Source organism: Athene noctua, chromosome 2, assembly GCF_965140245.1.
Source record: "Athene noctua chromosome 2, bAthNoc1.hap1.1, whole genome shotgun sequence".
NCBI classification, from domain to species: Eukaryota; Metazoa; Chordata; class Aves; order Strigiformes; family Strigidae; genus Athene; species Athene noctua.
This window is the reverse complement of record NC_134038.1, coordinates 158609035-158630765: the sequence shown is the minus strand read 5'-3', so window position 1 is coordinate 158630765 and position 21731 is coordinate 158609035. Positions and strand designations below refer to the sequence as shown.

The window sequence follows — 21731 nt, the reverse complement described above, 5'->3', positions numbered from 1 at the left end:
CGACATGCTTTTTCTGGCTTACATGCATTTCCTGAAATTTGTGTAATTGATTTAGTTGGAAAATGTTGCAACTGTCTTATGATGGGCTATAAAGTCCTCATAAAATTACAGACCTAAGATTTTCTGTATTTTGAGAGAAGGCAAAGAGAGTATTGTGATTCAAGTTCTATTTATTTGTTGATACATTTTGCCTGTCAGGGGGCGTAACAAAACAATAGAAAAAAAAAAAAAAAAACCAAAAAAACCCAAACCACACCAAAAAACCCCCACCTCAGTCAATAGGGAAAAGAAAGGCATCTGGAAACACTCTCTCCTCTGTCTGGCAGCTGACTGTTTCTCAGATGAATTCAGCAGTTTTCTGGTAGATTATGAGTTCACTTTCTGTGTGTAAGTAGTCGGAACAAGATGCAGGTTTTTTGCAAAGTTCAGGGTCTGTTTCTTCCCTGGCTCTATGTCAGTTTTATTCTTGCCATCTGCAAAACATGATGAAATATGTTCATTGTTATGAATTATAAGGAATCAAAATGTAGGCAAAACATGTTTTTGTTCTTGCTTTCATTGTCGGAGTAGTAGTTTAGCTTCAGTTGCTAAACTGTGTGTTTTCTGAATACTGCTGTTACTCTTGTACTTCACTACTTAGAAATATTTATGGTGACTCTTTTAAATGAGAGATTTTTATATAGAGCTCTTTTTGTAGGTGACAAGCGTAACAATGTGTGAATGAAATAGTTCAAGTTTGTAGGGGGAAATGGAAAAATATATATCTAGTTATATCATTGTTTTATTTGTACAATTAAGAAAATCATGTATTTGGTTTTTTAGCCTACTAACTCAATGTAAGTGCAGAAATGTGTATAATTACATTAGAGACTATTATGACCTAAGTTTTATAAAAAGACTTATATACAGTTGTTTTGTAGAGATGTGTCATCTGACCTTCATATAAAGGGAATTTGTGGTATTCTTGGAAGAATGATCTGAAGCTTTTCATGATGGGTGTGCAGAATGACAGGAAATCAGAGACAGTTGACAACAGAACTATCTTTCTTATAAAACAAAAGAAAAAGTTGAGAAACTGAACTGTTGTAGTCAGAAACCAGCAACAAGGGAAGAAAGCCACAAAATCTATGAAAAGGGAATTGAAACTATACAGACACAACTGTTAATCTAAGGCATCTTTGTAAACTCTCCTATGAAGAGAATTTTTAAAAAGTTATATTTTTATCTCAATTTTATAATGGAAAGCCTAAAAAGGAAAATTAAGAAGATACAGTATGATTTAATTAGGGGATAGGTGAAAAGTGGAAGAGCTGAAAATGGAAAAATGTGGGGCTTGTGAGCAAGTGGAAGAGGAGCAAGACATTGAAGATTATCATGTGTGGGAATTCAGTCACAGGGAGATAGGTCTTTGGCGGAAATCCGTCATAAAACAGCTATTATTTCTAATAGATAACTGTTACAGTTGGCATTAGTTTGACAGCTTTTGTATGTCATCGTATCATATTATGGATACATACTGTGAAAAAGCAGACCAATGGAATCTCATAATTTAGTATTGTAGTAAGTTACAGTAAGTACTGACTTTCCTTGTGGTCATGAAAGACCAAATACAATAATAGATCATTGATACTCACTGGAATCTTGGGCTGTATTACATTAAAAGAAAGTAATTAATAATTGTCAATATAAGTAATGCAACTTTCATATGCTTGCCTCAGAGGAGAAACAGTTGTACTGACAACACATCATAAAATAAATCTTTGTTATAAAAATAATTTATTAAGAATAATGTTTCATAGCAAAGTCTCAGGACTGATACAGATCACTCAGGTTTCATCCACTATCATCTCTATTTCAGCAGAATGAAAAAAAATATTGTACAGAAACTTGTTCTCTGCTTGTATTTTTGAATATTTGCCATTTTGCTTATTTTCTGGAAAATTGTATTGAAATTATTTTTATTACTTACCATAAAACAATGTTAGTGTCTTCAGTCAAAGAGGTATCAATAACCTATTCTGATTTTTATGGTTTTCTACTCCTAAAGCTACAAAGACCCAATACCGGCTCCAATTGTTCTGAAAATTAGAGATTGGTTTAAATGAAGAGCTTACCCTCTGTCTCAACCACAGAGAAACACTAATACATTGCATCTTGATAAAAATATTTCTTTGGCACTCTGTAAAACACTTGCTAGTTGTGTCTGGGAACACTTGTGTGACTCACTTGTATTTGGAAATACCAAAAATAAGGTTTAGGTGTTCAAAAGGAAATACAAGCTACTGGCTAATAATGTTCCTTTTAGAACTGTTCGGGTTTTCCACTATGGTCAATCAATACCGTAGGGTGAGAGTCATGCTCCTGGAGGACTCAGAGGTCTCCTTTGACTCGTTACATACATATACAAGAAATTACAGATGTGGCAATGCCACTTTTTCTCAATCAGTTGTCCACTTAGTACCTTCACTTTTGTCATAGTAGGAGGAAGGGAGTATTGCCAAATGGAGAGAGGCTCGTTTCACCAGATGGAAATACACCAGTGTGGAATCTTTCTGAAAACTCCAGAAGTAGTTTAAATGAAATATATATTTGAACTTTCTATAATGGAACTTACTAAACACTGGACTAGAAGCATTTAGATTAAAAAGCTGTAGGTTGAAACTATGTCTAATAATATAGACTCTATGGATTCATTTGGAAGAAAATTAGCTTTATCCAAAGGACAATATATTCAAAACATTACAAAATTGATTTTGTTTCTCATCATTGGCAACAGAAATGCATCATTACTATAGAGAATGGAGAATGTATTTCCCCACAACTGGGGACTTTATGAAGAGGCAGGTGCTCCAAGGCTGAAGATTTTGAGGGAGATTTTATTAGCACTGCTGTGTGCTATTACTTCTTTAGAAAAGGGATTGCCACTAAAACTTCAGAGAATGAAAACTGATGCTTCATCATAATTTTGTGTTTCCTGTGGAACTACATCAATTTTTTTTAAATCTATGATGTCATATACATCTTCTCCGTCAATCTGGACACTTTATGTGACTGCAGTTACTAAGGCACTTATCCTTGTCATCTTTAGACATAAATTTCCTCATTTTTTTCTTGCCAAGAAGACCTCAAAGATCTGGTTTGACAGTAAGGCCTGCAAGCTTCACAAACTGCAAATTAGTGTTTGCTAGGCACTTAGTTAGGGACCAGCACTTATTTTATACTTACTAGGTATTTGTAAGGTTAGTAGAATGAATAATGATTGAAAGTGTTGCCTACTGTCATTCAGCATTTCCTGGAAAACAAGGTGGCTAACCATGTCTAAAGGATAGAACTGCCAGAATGCATACTGACTTTTATTTTAATTACAGCTCCTTAGAAAAGACCTAATGCCAAGGAAATGCAAGTTTCATGGAGGTACTAAATCATCTAATCTATTTTGTTGATTGTTTTCATCTTCGAGTCAAGGAAGTGAACATGAAACAGAAATGGGGGAATGGATTCAATTGCAAGTCTTGTCACAGCATGAATTGAGTGATGAAAACTGGAGGCAACCCATATAAACAAAATGGGAAAGTATTTTGAAATTGTATTAAGCGTATGTTTTCTTTCTTCTTAGGAATCTAAAGCAAAACAAAAATCTTATTTTAATGATCTCACGGGTATTTTTTGAAAAGACTCACCCACTTAACTGCTTCATGCTTACTCCTGTCATTGACCTAGAATGAATTTTATTTCATAATTCAAGAAACATAAAACTGTTATTATTTCTGGTAGCATTAACTTTTTTAGGGTTTTTTACAATTTTCTTTAATGTTTACTGAAGGTTCAGCTAAGCAGTTATTCAACTGTTCCAGTTATCTTTTATACCTCCACTTACTTAACTTTCTTAACTTACTTAACTTTCTTAACTTAGTTAACTTTCTTAAGAATCTTCCAGTGATGTACTTCTGAGATGTATAGCACCTACCTCCTCATGATTCTTATATGATTTAAGTTTCTGGTTCTGATGTAGTAATGCTTGAAAAGCACCTAGGACTTTGTATAAGTCCTTATCAGCTCAGTGTAAATTATACTGATACAGCTGAAGAATGTATCTGCAAACCTCCAGGTTCTGTTGCCTTTATTGTCAGTGAGTCCCCTGTAAACTTAAAACAGGTTATTATTGTTCGTAAACTTTTTTTTTTTTTTTTGGTGAGAACTTTAGAAGACATTTGAAGACCTTAGAAAACAGTGAGATCATACCTTTCTGTTTCTGAACTCCCCTTCCTTAAAGATACTTGAACATAGTTTCCTCAATAACTCTATTTCTGTTTATTTTGTACCCTTAAGATCTTCCTTGCTCAGAAGGAACTGGGGTAATTTCACTGTAATGTTGCTGGATGCACATGGGGCCACTTTTTCTCATTTGATAAAGAAAAACAGGAAGGGAAGTTTACATACAACAGAACACTGTTAACATACCATGGTGCATAGGAGTATAGCACAAAGCACTAAAAGCTGGTACAGACCTGTACCAGCTTAAAATAGATGGGGAAAAAAATATACTACTTTACATGGCCACTAGTAAACTTCTGGAACTTGTTGCCAGAGGAAGCTGTGCAAGCAGACATCATTAATTAGTAGGTTCAGAAAAGGATTTAACAGATTAATGGAAAACAGGTCCGTCAATGGATACTGTAAGCACTGTGCACCCTGTAACATCTTCCTGCAGTCATGATAGATGGTGGGGGAGTGAAAGGTGAATGTCTGACAAAAGTGACCATGCTCACATGCATGCCCTGAGTAGCATCTCTTATTGCCACTGTCTACAACAGGATGACGGAGCAGGTGAACTATTGTTCTGATCCTACAGAACATTTCTTCTATTCTTATATTCTTCAGAAGGCTTTTAGCAAGGCTTATTTGCTCAGCTATGGTTCTTGTCCATAGATCCAGGCTGCTTTTCAGGGCTGAACTACAATCTTTGCACAGTGTTATGTGCACACAATAGTTGGGGTTAGCAGCAGCTTATTTATCTCTGCATTGTCTTCCACCTCCCATGTGCTAAAACATAGTAGCATCATTTTCTCTAAAAATACATTGAGGTAAACATGAGTGAGGAAGAAAGATTTATGCTAGCCGACATTGATGAACACAAATAATAGTGTCCTGTGAATCAAATATTTGCCAATATATTAAGTCTGGAAACCAGGATTTCTAGCCATGAAGAATTAAGTTCTGGAATAGCTTCCAGATAAGAGTACTGCGGAGGAACAGACAAATTCTTCCTAATCTGGGCTGTTGTTGTGGCTTAACCACAGTAGGCTGCTAAGCCCCACAGAGCTGCTTGCTCACATCCCCTCACTGGGATGGAGGAGAGAATTGGAAAAGTGCAAAAGCTCATGGGTTGTGATGAAGATAGTTTAATAGGTAAAGAAAAAGCTGCATGCATGAGTGAAGCAAAATAAGGAATTTATCGCTACTTCCCATTGTCAGGCAGGTGTTCAGACATCTCCAGGAAAGCAGGTCTCCATTGCATGTAATGGTTACTTGGGAAGACAAACACCATCACTCCAAATGTCCCCCTTCCTCTTTCTTCTCCACATTGCTGAGTGTGTTGTCATATGGTATGAAATATCCCTTTGGTCTGTTGGAGTAAGCTGTCCCGGCTGTGTCCCCTCCCAACTTCTTGTGCTCCCCCAGCCTGCTCGCTGGTGGGGTGGGGTAGGAAGCAAAGAAAGCCTTGATGCTGCGTAAGCACTGCTCAGCAGTAACTAAAACATCCCTGTGTTATCAATACTGTTTTGGTCACAAATCCAAAACATGGCACCGTGGGAGCTTCTGTCAAAAAAATTAGCTCCGTCCCAGGTAAAACCAGTACAAATGTGATCAGGTCCTGCAGAGGATTAGGTGATGCAGCTGCCTGCAATACCAGAGCTGTCCTTAGTGACTGCAGCCTCTCATGCATTGCCTGTATAGTCTTTACTTACAGGTAGAACTGATAGACTTCTTGGTATCCTTACATCCATGAGGCAACTTCTACGTCATGGACTTATTTTAAGGCAAGAAGCATCTGCAGTAAACTACATTTAAGTCATCAAAAATGAAAAGATACATCAACATTTGGCAAATTAACATATTCCATTAAAACGCAGCACAGTTTTGTCAAGGCTCTCAGTGCACCAACTGCAAATTCTGCAGGTGCTAGGCCTTTGAACACAAAGTAGTACATTTTAATTTCTGTCTTCACCTAATGCTGATAAAAATGCCACAGCCTGAAAGATCAGAGAAGCACAACCTGGTTGCTTCAGGGTCAGCTTCCCCATAAGGTTGACCAAGGATTGCTTGGAGTCCTGAAAAGTACCATTCTTATGGATAAGGTGGGGGTATTAGCACTTCTCACTCACTTCACCATCAGCCTCCTTCGGCCATGACCGTGTTGTCACGGGTTATTAGAAACCTGTGGCCCAGAGCCTTTTCAGTCCATGCAGTCAGGGCTGTGACAGCACACTATTCAGTAAAAAAATCTTGGGGGGCATTCCTCAAGTATTTTGCTAGGAAAAGACAGGCTCAGCTCAGAGGGAATTGCTTTAGGAAATGAATGGTGAGTTCTGCTAAGTTTGCTTCAATCTTTTGTTAAGGAAAAAGTGGTGATGTGTATTATAAGGAGAGCTGAGCTCAAAGGCTAACAGGGAAGATAACGGAAATCTATCAGAGCAATAAAGTAGAGCGATCTGTCTATTGAAGAGGTCACCAATCCTGTATACGTGTGACCAACAAAATGCTAAACAAATACTTGACTTTCTACAGTCAGCGCTGCAGAACAGATTTTTCTAAACAACGCATTTGGCCTAACCTTTAGCAAGAGTATAGCATGCCATCTCTTCCCTGTAGCTCAAGTCCTAATCTCGGTCACTCAGTTGTCTCATAATTCTGTGAGTAAATGCAGTGGGATGATCTCTAGCCACAGCCCCATGGAACCCAGCTGCCTCTTGGAGGTGACACAGTTGTACACATTGCAGGAATACAGTTTTTTAAAACTTCAGTAAGTACCTTGTTTAGTATCCTTTCTCATCTCCCCTGTTACTGCAATATGCAATATCCACAATGTCTGTGGATATACACACATGCAGACAAGAGGTAAAGTTATCATAAAAATGTGAAAAGGCCATAAATAAATTAACCTATGGATACAGTGGCATATCACTGCAAAAGAAGGTTATCTATCTTTTTAGAAAAAGCACAATAAAATAAACCTAATTGAAATTAAATTAATTCTGAGAGACGTAAGTGCATGTTTACATTCAGAGGGAAAGTAGGGGAAAGTATCCATGTTTTGCTTGTGCTTTATAGCAAAGTGTTTACGTAATGAAAAAAGACATCTGTTAATTACCTCTACACTGCACCATTGCTTTTCAGTGCACTTGAATATCTTGGAGCATTCAGTTTCAGAGAATTATTTCTGATGAATGGGGGTGCATTTAAAATGTTTTGTAGTGGGATATTTAATTCTTTTCCAACTAGAGCACTTTCATGATAATAGACCCCACTTTCCCTCCTCAGTAGATGTAGCAACATCATGTATTATTTTTATAGCGTAATTTGTAGTAATCCTTTAATGGTTTTTTGCTAGATTTTGCTTTATTTTTTTTTAACAATGACTGCTAGAAATTTTTTCTTCCATTTGGCTTTGGTGCAGTTTAATGTTTGAAATAGCTGCTTGTTCCCCATCTCCTTATAAGTTCCAGGATAATTTAAGGGGTCTACCTTTCACAGGTCAAACAAAACAAATAAACGATGACAATAACATTTAAAAACCATTAACTTGATGACATCACTATATTGAGAGATGGTTTTAAGTAGTTAGGAAAAAGCAGATTTTGTTTTGAGACATTTTTTACTAAACATTTCACAGTTAGAAACAACTTTTCTATTTATTAGATAAGCTGAAAGAAAAAATAAATTGTAGGATCACTGATTCCAGCTCCAGACAGCAGTAGGTTAAAGAAATCCTCATGCTGAATAAGGAGCTACAGGTGTACAAGCTGTGTGGTACATAATAAAGACTGTATAAGACTGGTCATCTGTCCTGCTAGGGTAATTGCCCCTTTGAGAGAAGGATCACTGTTATGGGTTTGCCTTCTTCCACTCGCTCATCTTCTGGGACTGAGACTGGAGAGAAAATTAAAGGACAGTGTGAGGTCTTCTGAGGGGAGACAATTAGCAGACCATGTGTAAAACCATAAAAGTATGGTATTTCAAGAATGAGAACTGATTCTAGATACAGAAAGTAAAATGTTCTGGTTGTTACAATTAAAGGTTGATTTCAGAATAGAAGGAGCTTACTGAAAAAATAGGCTCAAATACCTAAGTTTTCTTAAAAATAAGTACCGTTGTGGTTGGGACCTTTACAGAAAGGAAATAAATAGCTGAACAGTAACTTCTCTTGGAATTTTACTTTTAATATATGACATCGCTTCTTTTCCCATCTTTTGTCTCTTTATTGGCTACTTAGTTTGTTATTTAGAAGAAGGATGTTGGTACACTTATTTTCCTCATGTTGTCTAGCAAGTAACATAATTTTTCTGTGTATTCCAAAATATCACTTGTGATACAGAAGTAGCATAAATATAATTTTTTACACAGAGCAGAACCCAACATACCTGAACATAACATTTTTCATATGACAGATTTATGCTTACTAACAAACTGTATTTTACAGAAGCCCAAAAGTAAGGCTAAAAGGACTCAGATATCAATATTAAGAATAAACAAGCCCAAATGAAATAATAGTTTGACATAAACAGAAAAAGAGGAGGATAAGCATGAAAAATGCTTACCAGGAGATACAAATTTGGAAGACTGAGAAAACGTACTTATAGAATCATAGAATCATTTGGGTTGGAAAAGGCCTTTAAGATCATTGAGTCCAACTGATAACCTAGCACTTCCAAGTCCACGACTAAACCATGTCCCTAAGTGCCACATCTAAACATCTTTTAAATACTTCCAGGGATGGTGACTCAACCCCTTCCCTGAGCAGCCTGTTCCAATGCTTGGCAACCCTTTTGTTGATGAAATTTTTCTGAATATCCAATCTAAACCTCTGCTGGCACAACTTGAGGCCGTTTCCTCTTGTCCTATCAGTTGTTGCTTGGGAGAAGAGACGTCACTACAACCTCCTTTCAGGTAGTTGTGGATAGCCATAAGGTCTCCCCTCAACCTCCTTTTCTTCAGACTAAACAAGCCCAGTTCCTTCAGATACTTCTCATAAGACTTGTGCTCTAGACCCTTCAACAGATTCATTGCCCTTTTTTAGGCACACTTATCATATATATGAAGGAGATTTTATGAGGTTACCTGATCAAGCACTTGATTCAAAGGTATGATCAACCTAGACATTTTTCCCCAAAATTTGGTGTCATAACTATACAAGCAACCAAAGGGGTGAGCTAAATCACAGCACCCATATGTTCCCCATAGTACCTTTATGGGAAGCGTAGATTGGTTTCAGTGTTGTGTGAGGTATATGCATAGATGTAAGGATGAATACTACAGGAAGTGCCAGTGGAGGATGGGAGCAATAGTAAATGTTTATACAATTGGGGTTTACTGAAATCTTCTAGGTGCAGTTAAGTCCCATACTTCATTAAGTTTCCTGGACCAAATTCAACACTAAGTTATGCACTTAGTACTTTATTGAACTCAACAGGCATGTAGGGGCTGAAGTCAGCATTAACTATAGCCATCTGTTATTTTGTCATGCCGTACTCCATTATTTTTATTTAGCTCTTTCAGTCATACGAAATAAAACTGTCAAAGTTGTCAAGAACTCCAAGAAATGAAGCCTCTGAGCTGCTGCTCTGAGATTTTTAATATTTCTTCCAATACAGATCCTTTTGCCTTAAAAATCCTGCCAAAAGCACATTTGGTCTGATAGTTTGATAGAACATGATCCAAAGACTTGTGGATAGTATAATGGATAACTGCAAGGAATTTATCATTTACCTGTATAGATCTTGTAATAGCATATTCAATAGTACTGATATTCGAATCACACATTTCATTAGAGAACTGCTTTTAGTGGGTACACAGAAAATGTTATTGTTACCATAGTGCACTCAAATGTACAAAAATGCATTTAACAATGATTGGGGTTTTAAATTAGAGGATTTTTGAAACGAGTGTTAATAATCAGTACAGTCCTTCATGATTTTCTTCCCTCAGAGCTAAGGTAGCCTGCTATTTCATGGGAAGTTTTAGCATGTGTGAATGGATCATGGAATGAATACAGGTTTCTCATTGTCAAAGTGATTAGGAAGAAAGACATTTAATTTTCTGAGACCTGCTGAATATTTGAATGGACCACTTAAATTATTGTCCTTCATTTGATTATACATGTTGAGAACAGAGTTTTCTCATGTTTCTGTCATTAAAAAAAAAATCTAAAATTTTCCAAAGATGGCAGGAAATCTTTTTTGGTATTGTGAACTGTGGGTTATTTTTTAATATCTTTATTTATTAGCTAGTATTTTTCAAAAGATATTTTGAATTTTGAAATATTTTGAGATAAAACAATCATACTGTTTTGAAAATGCCAAATTAAATTTTTAACTAACAAACAAACAAAAAGTTTATTTGAGCAGCTATTTGCCCTTTCCAATGTCAATTTTTCTTGGAAAATTCCTGTAGCATCTCATTTCAGCTCTAGAACCAGAAGAAAAGTTTCTTTTCTTGGCTTCAGCTGAATCCCAAGAAATCTTGTCTCCATAATCACCAAAGGTGGAAGGGACATCCCAATAAAGGATTCATCATTTCACCCAAAGGAAACGTCACACACATTCCCTGCCCTACTTAAAAAAATTTGAAACTGAGACAGAAAATCAGTTAAATTATTGACAGATGCAAAGATCTAGAGGTGCTGGTGATCAGTTACAGCATGGTAGGATTCCTGATTCCATTCTTAAAATATCGTAAAATACGACAGTCAAGTCAGAGGAGTTGCTGGACCCCAAAAGAACAGAAGCCCCAAATCTCTTTTTTTTTTCTGGGAGGGAACGCTGAAGAAATGAAGTCCATAAGAGGAGCTACTGCACTTAAAGGAGAGACCTTCTGTCTACACTGTTCTGTTGACAGGAGAATATCAGCAAATACTCAGAAAAGGCAGATTATCCCCTTAAATTGATCCATATTGTTCAAAAGAAAGCAGAGTCCAGTTTGCTATCTTCGTTATTCACCTTTTGCTGTGGTTATTCAGTTTCTCACAAACTCCTATTTAAAAGGAAAGTCGAGAAGTCCTTTCAGGCAAGAGCCCCGTAGAACCAGTCTAAACTATCTCAGTCTCCTTCCTCATGGAGTTTTTAAATAAGACACATCTCTCACCAATTTCTACAGATATCTCACTTCATATCTCCAACACATGCAGAATCAGTGCCCTGAGAGCATTGGCATACCTTCTGGCCTTCAAAGTTCCTTATGAGTTGCCAGAGGTTTCTGTGTCTCATCTGTGTCTCTCTTGCCAAGCAGACAAAAGGGAAGAAATGGAACAAGCTTCCTGTCAACTTTGCAACTCAGAAACTGTCACCAAACTGCTTGCATAAATTTCGTGGGGATACAATTTCAGCATCAGGCATCTTAAATTGTTCAGCTGAATCCCACATGCCTGGTCATACTGGAAAGTATTGTTTAGACACTCTGTCTTCGGAAGACTTGTGGAGTTTTTGTAAAAAATAAATAAATAAGATGCTATTAACTTTTTTTAAAAAAAGACATTTTATTAGCAAGTTTTTTAATTATATTCTGTATACCTTATGAAGTACTCATTTTCTAATCACTATTAAAGCATATAATCCTCATAAGGATGTTTATAATGATTCAAATTAACCTGCATTTAATTAAGAGGATTGGTGTTATGGGATTATAAAATTTGAGAGGTGTCCAAAGGAGCAAATTTATTTCCTAATGTAATTTTAAAGTTTTTTCATCTTAAAGGTCAGAGGAGGGACAGACTGTGTAAAGTAAAAAAAGGAGATCTAAGTCTCAATCTCAGGAAGAAAGTATGAATTAAACATGTCTTTGCATGGCTAATTTAAACTGGTTTCTTCTTCAAAGAAGGTTTGAAGTTCCTGAAAGTATCTTGAGTGACTTGTGCTAAATGCAAATTTCATTGTTTCATTTGTGCAGTTCATTGTCATTGAGGGTATCTTAAATTTGCTCATCATTCTTTTGGGGGGACTATTTGTGACTGTGGTGCTTATGTATTAAGTTAATTTGATCTAATCTATTCAATCTTTTATAATTTCTAAATGAGGATTACTTATGCTTGCTGCACCATCAGCTTCATGTCTCTGGTATAACTTATCTTTACTAATAGATGTCAAAGGATGGACTTGTTTGTGTTAGTAATTTGAATTCTGGGATTACATGGTCTTTCATCATATTGTTTAGATTTTCAGGAGGTGTGTGTTCTCAAAAATAAAAATTAAATCCAGACTGCTTCCCTGTTTTACTTGTACAGTTTCCACTGAAACAAACAGCTTGCAAACCCTGTTTGCCCATAGCTAACAGTTATACCTGAACATAGGCTTTGCTTACCCAACCAAAACACCTGTTACATCTTAATGAAGTGAATGTTACTAAAGGTTGGTGGCACTTTCTCATTTTTTTACCACTGTGCTCAAGAAGAAATATAACTGCCTTAAGATTAGTCTTAATTTTGAGAGTTCAAACTTCTCTTTGTTTTTTTGTTATAAATATGAGAACAACATATCAGCCTATCCAATGCCAGTGTGGAAAAAAATTTGAATTATTATGACTTTTTGTCAGTCTATATGATCTCCTATAGTAATGAGAAATTTTCTATAATACCACTAGGCAGCCAAATCAAGGGTGAGTCATTAGCTCCGACATAATGTATAGGGGTATCTGAGGTGACAAGATGTGGGAAAGGGACAAGAGATCTTTAAGAATCCCTGAGAACAACAAATTCAAGTGGAAATAAAAGTTTTCAGCCTGGAGTATATTGTGGGGAGTTTACAGTTCCTAAAAAAGGCAGAGTTCTGGGAACAGGGTGAATCTAAAAGTATGGCTTTTGTGCTGCATTGTATGCAAATAAAAAAGTTAACTAAATTTTATCAAAACCTTTCAAAAGTTAGCTAGTTCTGCTTTAATCCTAGCTTTTGTTTGCCCTGTTTTTGATCCTGTTAATTAGAGTTTGCATATTTCCAAGTAACTAGCTTCCAGATGATTAAGACTGCTGCCAAAATTGCATTGTTCATTAAATTCTCTGTAATATTAGCTCTTCTTAGCAGTTCTAATATAAATAAAGTTCTTGCCAAATATTTTTGGAAAAGAGAAAATACTAATACTTGGCACATCTGTACCCTTCACAATGTTTTATACAGCCATTCATTTGTGGATACTAGCTGGACTAAACTGCTTTATACCTCTCAAATAGATTATGGAAATTCAGGGATCACAATAGAGGTGCTTGCATAGTGAAAAACTGGGTCTTGTGAGAGGTGGACAATTGTATACCTTTGAAATGGGAATACTTGGGAGTTTGTATTCTTTAAACCACTGCTAATAACCAAATAATATGTGTTTAACACTGCAGTTTCAATCCAGTAGGTGTTCTATTTGTATTCTCAAAACAATTCCACTTCCTCAGCTCATGTAAGCGTATCTTTTAAAATTAAGTCCATTCCTACTTGTAGTATGTTCTTTATGTGTTTTCCTGTGTAGGACTGGACTCAAGTGATGTCAAACAGAATTGGAGAAAATAAGTAACTCTGGTAACAGAAGTCTGGTTATATGAAATCATTATATAAACAAATTAATAGTGATACAGTCTTATCAGTACTTTGAATATGTCATTTGCTGATATATGCATAACACATTTCTTTTTACATACCACAGAATGCTTATAAAGAGTAAGTAGATGATCGTAATCAACACAGTGATAAATCTTACACTAATATCTGCTGCTTTCATTCAAAGGCACCCTGAAGCACTTTGCAGACTGTTATATATAGGAAAAGAAATTAAAAATAGAAAATTACACTGAGATTTCATCAATATCTCCTGGTAATAATTACAGGATTTGATCAGATTCATTCATCTCCCATTTGGCTATTAATAGGAATATGACACACTCTGAATTCAATCTTTATTCTCTTAAGGGGATTTTCTTTGGTGAGGAAAAACTTCAGAGACTTTCTCCACCCACTTAATGTGCAAAGTCTTTAAATACCAGCAGAAACATTATCACTTGCAGGAATTGAGTGTTCCAGCTGTGATTATTTCTAAGTGTGTAGTACAAAGTCAAGCATTATAATCAGTCTTTGGTTTATAACTTTTTTGACTTTGTCAGCACTGATTAGTATGTCCAGAGGAACAAGTACCTTAGAAAAGCATAACAGAGTGCATTTGGCTTTTTGTGCATGCGTAGGCCAAAAGCTATCATTATCCCTTTTTCATTAAGAGCAAATGAACTATGCAGGTTTTGCTGGAGAAAAGACAATGAACTTCTTTCAACTCTTAGTCCAGTACTCCCAGCCCTCAATAGCTTCTGTGCAGGGGAGAATGCATTTCCTACAATGATGAGACAAGTAAGCGATTATCAGAAAATAAGGCTATTCCTGAAAAGAACTCTAACATTTAGTTTTATTGTCGTTGCTACAGCTTTAAAGTGACCATATAACTAAAAGCATTAATGAAATATTAAAATGAGTAGAAGCATGATCAGTAAAGAGGGAGAAAATTGCTACTGCTCATTTTTATTTCCTTCAAAGGAGGTGAAAGCTTTTGGTGCCAGGAAAAAGGGCTACCCTATGACATCCTTATTTGGAGCTGAAATATTAACTCTTTTTGTGAGAGGGATGGAAAGAAGAGCAATTCCAATAGTTTTCTTCTTACCGCTCTTTGAAGAATTCTTTATTTTAAATAGACAGGTCCATCTTTAAAACATTCTTTGAAAGAGTGACAATCAGCCGAGAAATCCAGTCTCAGAGGAGAATCTCAGAAAGAGTAAAGTGATGACCTACATTTATCCTCTGTTAGAAGGGAGGGTGTCCCATGGACACGTCTTTAGCAGAGATGGAAGATTAGGTCTACATAGCTGGCTTTGTTATTCACTCTTTTCTTTTTTTAAAGAGAAAGTCCTTTAATCTCCCTTTTCTTATATTGCCTGTCTCCAAATTGATGAATACAAGACCTTTGTAAAGGTCATTGCAATCTGTGGATGAAAAGCGGTATGCTACAACCTAGCATGATCTGGAGAAGCAACCTATGAGGATTAGTCCTCTCCATTTTCCTTCCTTTCTAGCAGTCCCCTGTAGCAACCTCACCAACATAGCACCTGGTGTAACTGTGTCCAACCAGAGAGGGATAATGATCTCAACAATACAAAGAGCCCACGGAGAAAGGCAACTGCTCAGAAGGGGAAGAACATGGAGATTAAGGAAAACAGTTGTCTAGTATATGAAAAACTCTAGTAATTAAATCTCTAATTGCTCTCTTCATCACAGAGAACAGACAGGAGTTCCAATGAACTGTAATTCAAAAATGTGATGGTTATTTGCTTAATTACTGTAGTTGTGCTTCTTTTAAAAAGAATGTTTTGCCTTCCATCTCTTCAGAAGATGGTTTCTCTTCAGAAGAGAGTGTAAATGATGACTGGAGACACTACTGTAAAATGCTACTGTGCTACTGGAAAACTCTGCGCATTACCACAGTTCGCGCAGATCCCTGCTGTGCTTCCCAGTTGTTAGCAGTCTAACGAGCCAGAACATGGAGTCATCCAAGTTAGAGATGAAAAAGACTTTCTGTTTCCTAAAGTCCTTACAAATTCCCAGTTATAGTCACTGTGCACTTCAGTAACTTTATCCTGAATTCATCCTTCATCCTATGGTATTTTTGAACAAAGGAATTGATTTTTAGATCAGAAAGTTGCTTATTTTAGATATTTAATTACATAGCAAGGTACGTCTAAAAGTAAAGGGAAAAAAAAAAAAAAAGATAAATGGCTTTATTTTGCTTCCTCTTACTTTGTCTTGTGTCAAAATGTATAGTCCTAACACTATGTATAGTGCATTTTTTACTGTGTGGATGTTTTTGGCCTTCCTTGTGTTTATGTCAAAAAAAAAGAAAATAAAAAATACCTGAGAGATAAGGTACCTAATTAAATTTCATTTATTTTATTTTCTATTTGGAAGAAACAGCACTCAGCAGGATTAGTCTCTTGAAATGATAAAGGAAAAAGGTTGTAACTGTGTGTAGTGATTTGGTCCAGGCATGAAAAAGGCACCAGGTTACTCACTGCAGTTGAAATGAGGAGCTTTTAGGCATGACTACAAATTGAATTTTGGTGATCTTACTGACTAAAATGGGGTTTGAGCTGCATACTCATAGTTAGATTCAAAAGTTTAGGTTTTCTGGATTTAGGCACTTAACATTAGAAATGACAGTACTAAGATGACAAGTCTTTTCAGATAATTAGTCTTTAATTTCTCTTTTTTAAATATAATACTAAAAACGTTAAATATAAAAGAAGCCCTGTTTCCTTTGTGTGCAAAAGTTGTATTATTAGGATAATAACTGGCAGCAACTAGGGCAAAAAAGATACACTTTTAGGAAGCATTAGGACTTTTTTCACTCTCAGAAAACATTAGCAAGGAGATGAACAGCAAAGTGTTACCCTCTAGTATGGAGCTGGTCAGTCTGAAAAGCAGGGAGACTCACACAAGCCCGGCTGAGTCCAGGACTGGCCACAAAGCAAGCTGCTACTCTTGACTGTGTTCCTGGGTGACAGTAGCTGCTACCCATCTGTTTTCCAGTAAATGGGCAGTGTTATTACTCAGACTGATGCCATTTGAGACAGGTTTTTAGACGGTAACGCCGTACTGGTATCATTGCTGAATACCTAGTCTTTTGGTGCTTAGTTCACCGAACAATAATAATGATCAAGGAACTTATTTTAATATCTTTCACAATTGATTTCTTTTTCTCTCTCTCTGTAATTCAGGAGAAAAGATACTGGGATGTTGTCATACAAAGAGCACCTACCAGTGAGTCAGGTAGTGGTTGGAGATGTTGACCGGCCTGGGTCTGAAGCCAAGATATCTGTGGGTCCAGTGCGTTGTCAAGGAGATCGTAAGTTTGCTGGTTTTCTTCCACTTACTCCTGGATAGAAGGCAAATTGGAAATTGGTAACTTTGTAGACACCCCATGCAAATTAAGAGAAATGGCTGTTTACTCTGAGACTTTTTTCTATGAAAGCGTGATGTGATTTGAATTTTGTCTATGAAATTGCACAGATAATGGCTCATCTTTGCATTTAAAATATGATATTTGTCTTTATTTTATGGTAAATGTGGCAACTTTGATTATTCAACTAAGTTTATGTAGATATGAGCAGTAATACGGATTGCATAAGAACATCTCTCAACATCTGTGCTTCTGCTGAGTGCTCTTGTTGATATCCTTATCATTGCTATGCATATTACTGTAAACTGTATTTATAGGATACAAATAGTTGCATGATGGCAAAACTTAACGCTGTAAACTCTGTTTACAGGTGTATAAAGTTTGACAAGATTGTTATCAAGTGTTAACCATATCAGGTCTAGACGTTTCCATGTAAAACGTTGAGGTTTTTGTAGTAGTCTCTGATTTCCGGGCAAAGTGCTTGATAGGAGGTGTACCTCCTCCAGTTTGATCAGTAGGTGATAGAATAAATCAGTATAATGGATAAGTTTCCACTTTACACACACAAAAAAACTGGGATGCGGTGGGGAGGATTGTATTCTTCCTTCAATCTATTTTATATTTCAGAAGGTGAAATCCACTGTGGAAGGCAGAGCAACTTTTAAACCACCCTTCAGAAACTTTATGCAGTTGGCACATGCGTTATGTATTAGAAGGCCATTTTGTTACAACTGGTGCAGTAAGGAAATGTTGCCTGATTTAATTTACAATAACTAATATTTGCATGGTCTATAAGGAATACAAAATCCATCCTCAGATGCTGGCAAAGTGTACTGTAAATCAGCCTATGAGATTGCAATGATGGAGAAATATTAAATGGGTGGACATAGTACCTGCAGGCTGAACAACCTGGTTCTAACCAGCGTCTAACATGGCACAATAAGGATGAGTACTGTTTGTCCTTCCTTCTCTGTCCTTTTGCAGCTACATGCTTTCCATCTGCATGTTTCCAAGTACTTTACAAAGGAGGTCAGTATCATTATCCCTGCCATAAGCTAAAGTAATTAATCCCAACTGAGAGGAAATCGCATACTCAGGGTCATCCATCAGGCAGGACAAGTACAAAAGAGAGTTTTCTGGGTCCCAGTCTGGTGCCTCAAAACCCTAGGCCATTGCTCAACTGATTCAACTGAATGTGCTTAGCCTCTTTTTCTGTTCATGGTCTTTCTGAATTGTGCAAATGATCCTTCCAGCTTTTGTTAATGAATCTGATGCCTAATGAGCAGAAACAAATATCATGGGATGGTTGCAAAATTTCACATCACCTATTTGGTGCATGTTATTTGTAGTGTTTGGCTGATCATAGGTCAGTTTGTGTTTGTTTGTTTCTCAGCAGTGTTTGACAAACATTTTCATAATAGGCTCTTAAAATTGATGACTAAGAAATAATGATAGCATCTTTCTTGCGCCTGTATTCCTCATAATCTGAATCCTAGTGCTGCTAGAAATATCAGTCTCTCAAGTGGATCCATTTCTAAATATCAGTATAAATGAAACCTCATTTGAGCAGATAGTAGCCTTTATTTAGTGTGACGGAGCGACACAGCCAATTGGGAATCTGAACTGGTGTATTCCTAACATCCTGATTAATTGAATTTTCTATTTGAACTTTACAGATTTTAAAAAAACTTTGCCTATGAATAAGTTTGTATTTATTTCCATGACAATATATTATTATCAAAAAGCTGGTATAAATTTTCTCACAGGAGACAATATAAACCTTAGTCCCTTTGCAGTTAGTGAAAGCTCTTGTGTTGTATTCCCAGTGCATTTACTAAGCATTCTCCTTCATATTCTTACTTGACCAAATACAACAACTGCTGTACCCCAGACCAGTACTGTCCCACCATGGATTAGAGCTTGTGGAAAACAAGGTTTCTGTCCTGGGGAAAATTCCAAAGTTTCAAAATGTGCTTCTGTTCTAAAGGGAACGAAGATCCAAAGTGCTGAATTTGTGGAAAGGGATTTAAAAAAAAAGTTAATCCATTCTTGATGTAATACATACATCAAAACCAACTTAATTAAAACTAAAAATGTCCACTCTCATCAGAGCACACAAAGTTCCATTGCATGTGTTCTGTATGTAGTTATCATTATATAATTTCTGAAGGTGGTAAATGAAATTCAGTTAGAGGTATGAAGACTGACAAAGAAATACAGATTTTTGGTCTGGTTGGAAGGAAGGTGGAAAAGGTAAGAGTGCCTAACTAATCAAATATTATTTTACCTATTTAGAAAGATTTTTCATTGTGATTGTGGAGCCCGCCAGTACTGTGAGAACTTACCTTATATTGCCCTGAGTTGTCCATGGCATGTGATGGATCAACCCATAGTCCAGTGATATTTTGCAGCATATAAAGGGCCATATTCTCACATCAGAATAACAGTGTAAATTGCCACACACTTCATAGCTACTTCTGTGTAACATCTAGAGACACTAACATGTCCCCTAGGCCCGGTCACAGCAGTACCTGAGAACTATGACACTACAGCAGAGCTGCTGTCCTTTGCAGTTCATAAAAAGAGTCAGCTGAAAGATTGCTATTTGAGGGCAAGGAGGGTTAAAGAAAGCAGATATGGATTATCTCATGCAGTTCCCTTCCCCTCATATCCATCAAATTCTTAAAGAATCAGTTAATCAATTGGGGCCAGAACAATTAACCATTCCTACACTATTTGCTGTTTGTTCAACACAAACCAAAGAACATTAGGAATGTAGTACACTTATTGCAGAATTGTAATTGTTCTGATGTTGCAGAAATCACTAGATTCTTCTTTCAGAAATATAGATTTTATTTTGGTCCCACAAATGACAATTTCATTTTTCTATTCCCCTGATTTATGATCTGATTAAGTCTGCTCTGAGCAAACTTGGATGTGGCTATTGTAGGAAATAAAATCAGAAAATTTGGCCATGCATGATTATCCATCTTTGTGTTCCAGAAGTATTTTTTATATTTAACTGCATCTCACAAAACACTGTTTGCATCCTGAAAAGTAGTCAGCTAAAAGGAACTTTGTTACCCCTCTAAAGATCTGCTTAAGCTTCTGTGTTTTACCACAATGGTGAAGACTCATCTGGTCATTGTGGCAAAAATCCCATAAATCTTGCCTAGGGCCTGTCTTGTACCTTGGATAAAATATCCAGGATGTCTCTTTTCCATTTGCTATTTTAGTACTGAGGAATGCTTTCTAAATATTTCATGATTTTTCTAATTGGTGACCTACCAGGAGAGCAGACTTGTCCAATTTTATGGAGAACAGGTGCATAACTAGGATATGGATTCAGTGGGGTTTTTGGCATTGTATTGCTTTCACAGATCAAGCAAAGAATTTGAACAAATGTCAAGTCTACCCAGACTTAAAGCAAAGCTGTCCTTCATGGCCACTGCTGTATGAGCGCTGTACTTACAGAATGGCAATGGCAGTTTATCAGCAGATTCTCAAGATCCTCTAAGCTGAATTGGAATTAAAAATGGAAATGTGAAAAACAGGTATCTATGTAACTTTGACATTCACCAGTCCTGAGACTCTGTAGTAATATTAGATAAGGAAACCACTCTTATTTTTCTCAAGTGAACATATTCTGTGCAGGATCTAGAAAAAAGGGCCAACATAAAACCACTAATTAATCAGCTTTACTCTTCAAATGTCTTTGAGACACTGATTAAAATCCCTTTACAAACCTATTACAGTTGTACTGATTCAGTAGCACCTAGACTCCTCAGCCCCACTGCATTTGGCCGTGTCCAACCAGTAATAGAAAGACTTGTCCATATTTTTATGTTATTCTACTGTAATGCAAACGAGTACCTCGAGCCTTCTCCCTTTGGAGAAAGACACAAGTATATTGGGCATTTTTTTTCTCTCTAAGCTGAGACTGAGGTGGTCGATCAAGGCTGTGAAAATGGATCTGGTAATTTCTTCTGAAACCAAACTGAAGAGCTTAGCTTACTATGTTGGGGCTATTGCTACAGAGATTTCATCAATAATCATATTGAATCAAAATTACTTTTGTGACTTTTGGCACCTTTTCAAGACTGTCTTCTCATTCCCCTTAGGAAAATACTGGTGTTCTCAAAGCTCCTATATTTGTAACCTGCTAAGAGTATCCTTTACCCAAGGACTTTCAAGGATTTTGATTTGAGTCTGCTCTTTATAAACCCAGAGGGGAACAGACTGACTATTCTGCTTTAGATTTGTCTTTCTCCTTGAGCCTATTTTCCTTTTTTCCCAATTCTGCTATAGCAAAGTCAGAATTGAAGGGGTAAATTTTTTTACACTGATCAGATTTATGTTTTTTCCATCTCTTCCAGTGTACAGTTTATACCCTCCCAGTAAGACTTTAGACTCAGATTTCTGAGCTATGAATCATTTTTTGTGTTTTACTTCTATTATCTTTAATCCTCAAAATGTGGAGGAGGAAGGAGCTGCATTGACTGTGGTTCTCTCTAAGCTAAGCTTTCATGAAGACCCGTATCACCACT

The 21731-nt window shown here is 36.5% G+C and overlaps 1 protein-coding gene across 1 annotated transcript in view; it reads left to right on the top strand.

Annotated features, from left to right (window-relative positions):
• CNTNAP2 (contactin associated protein 2) overlaps positions 1-21731 on the top strand; it is a 1190827-nt gene that overhangs the window by 974106 nt on the left and 194990 nt on the right. Inside the window, exon 15 of the mRNA XM_074900878.1 lies at positions 17003-17130. Within this exon, the coding sequence (XP_074756979.1) occupies positions 17003-17130 (128 nt within the window). The remainder of the gene's footprint in view (positions 1-17002; positions 17131-21731) is intronic.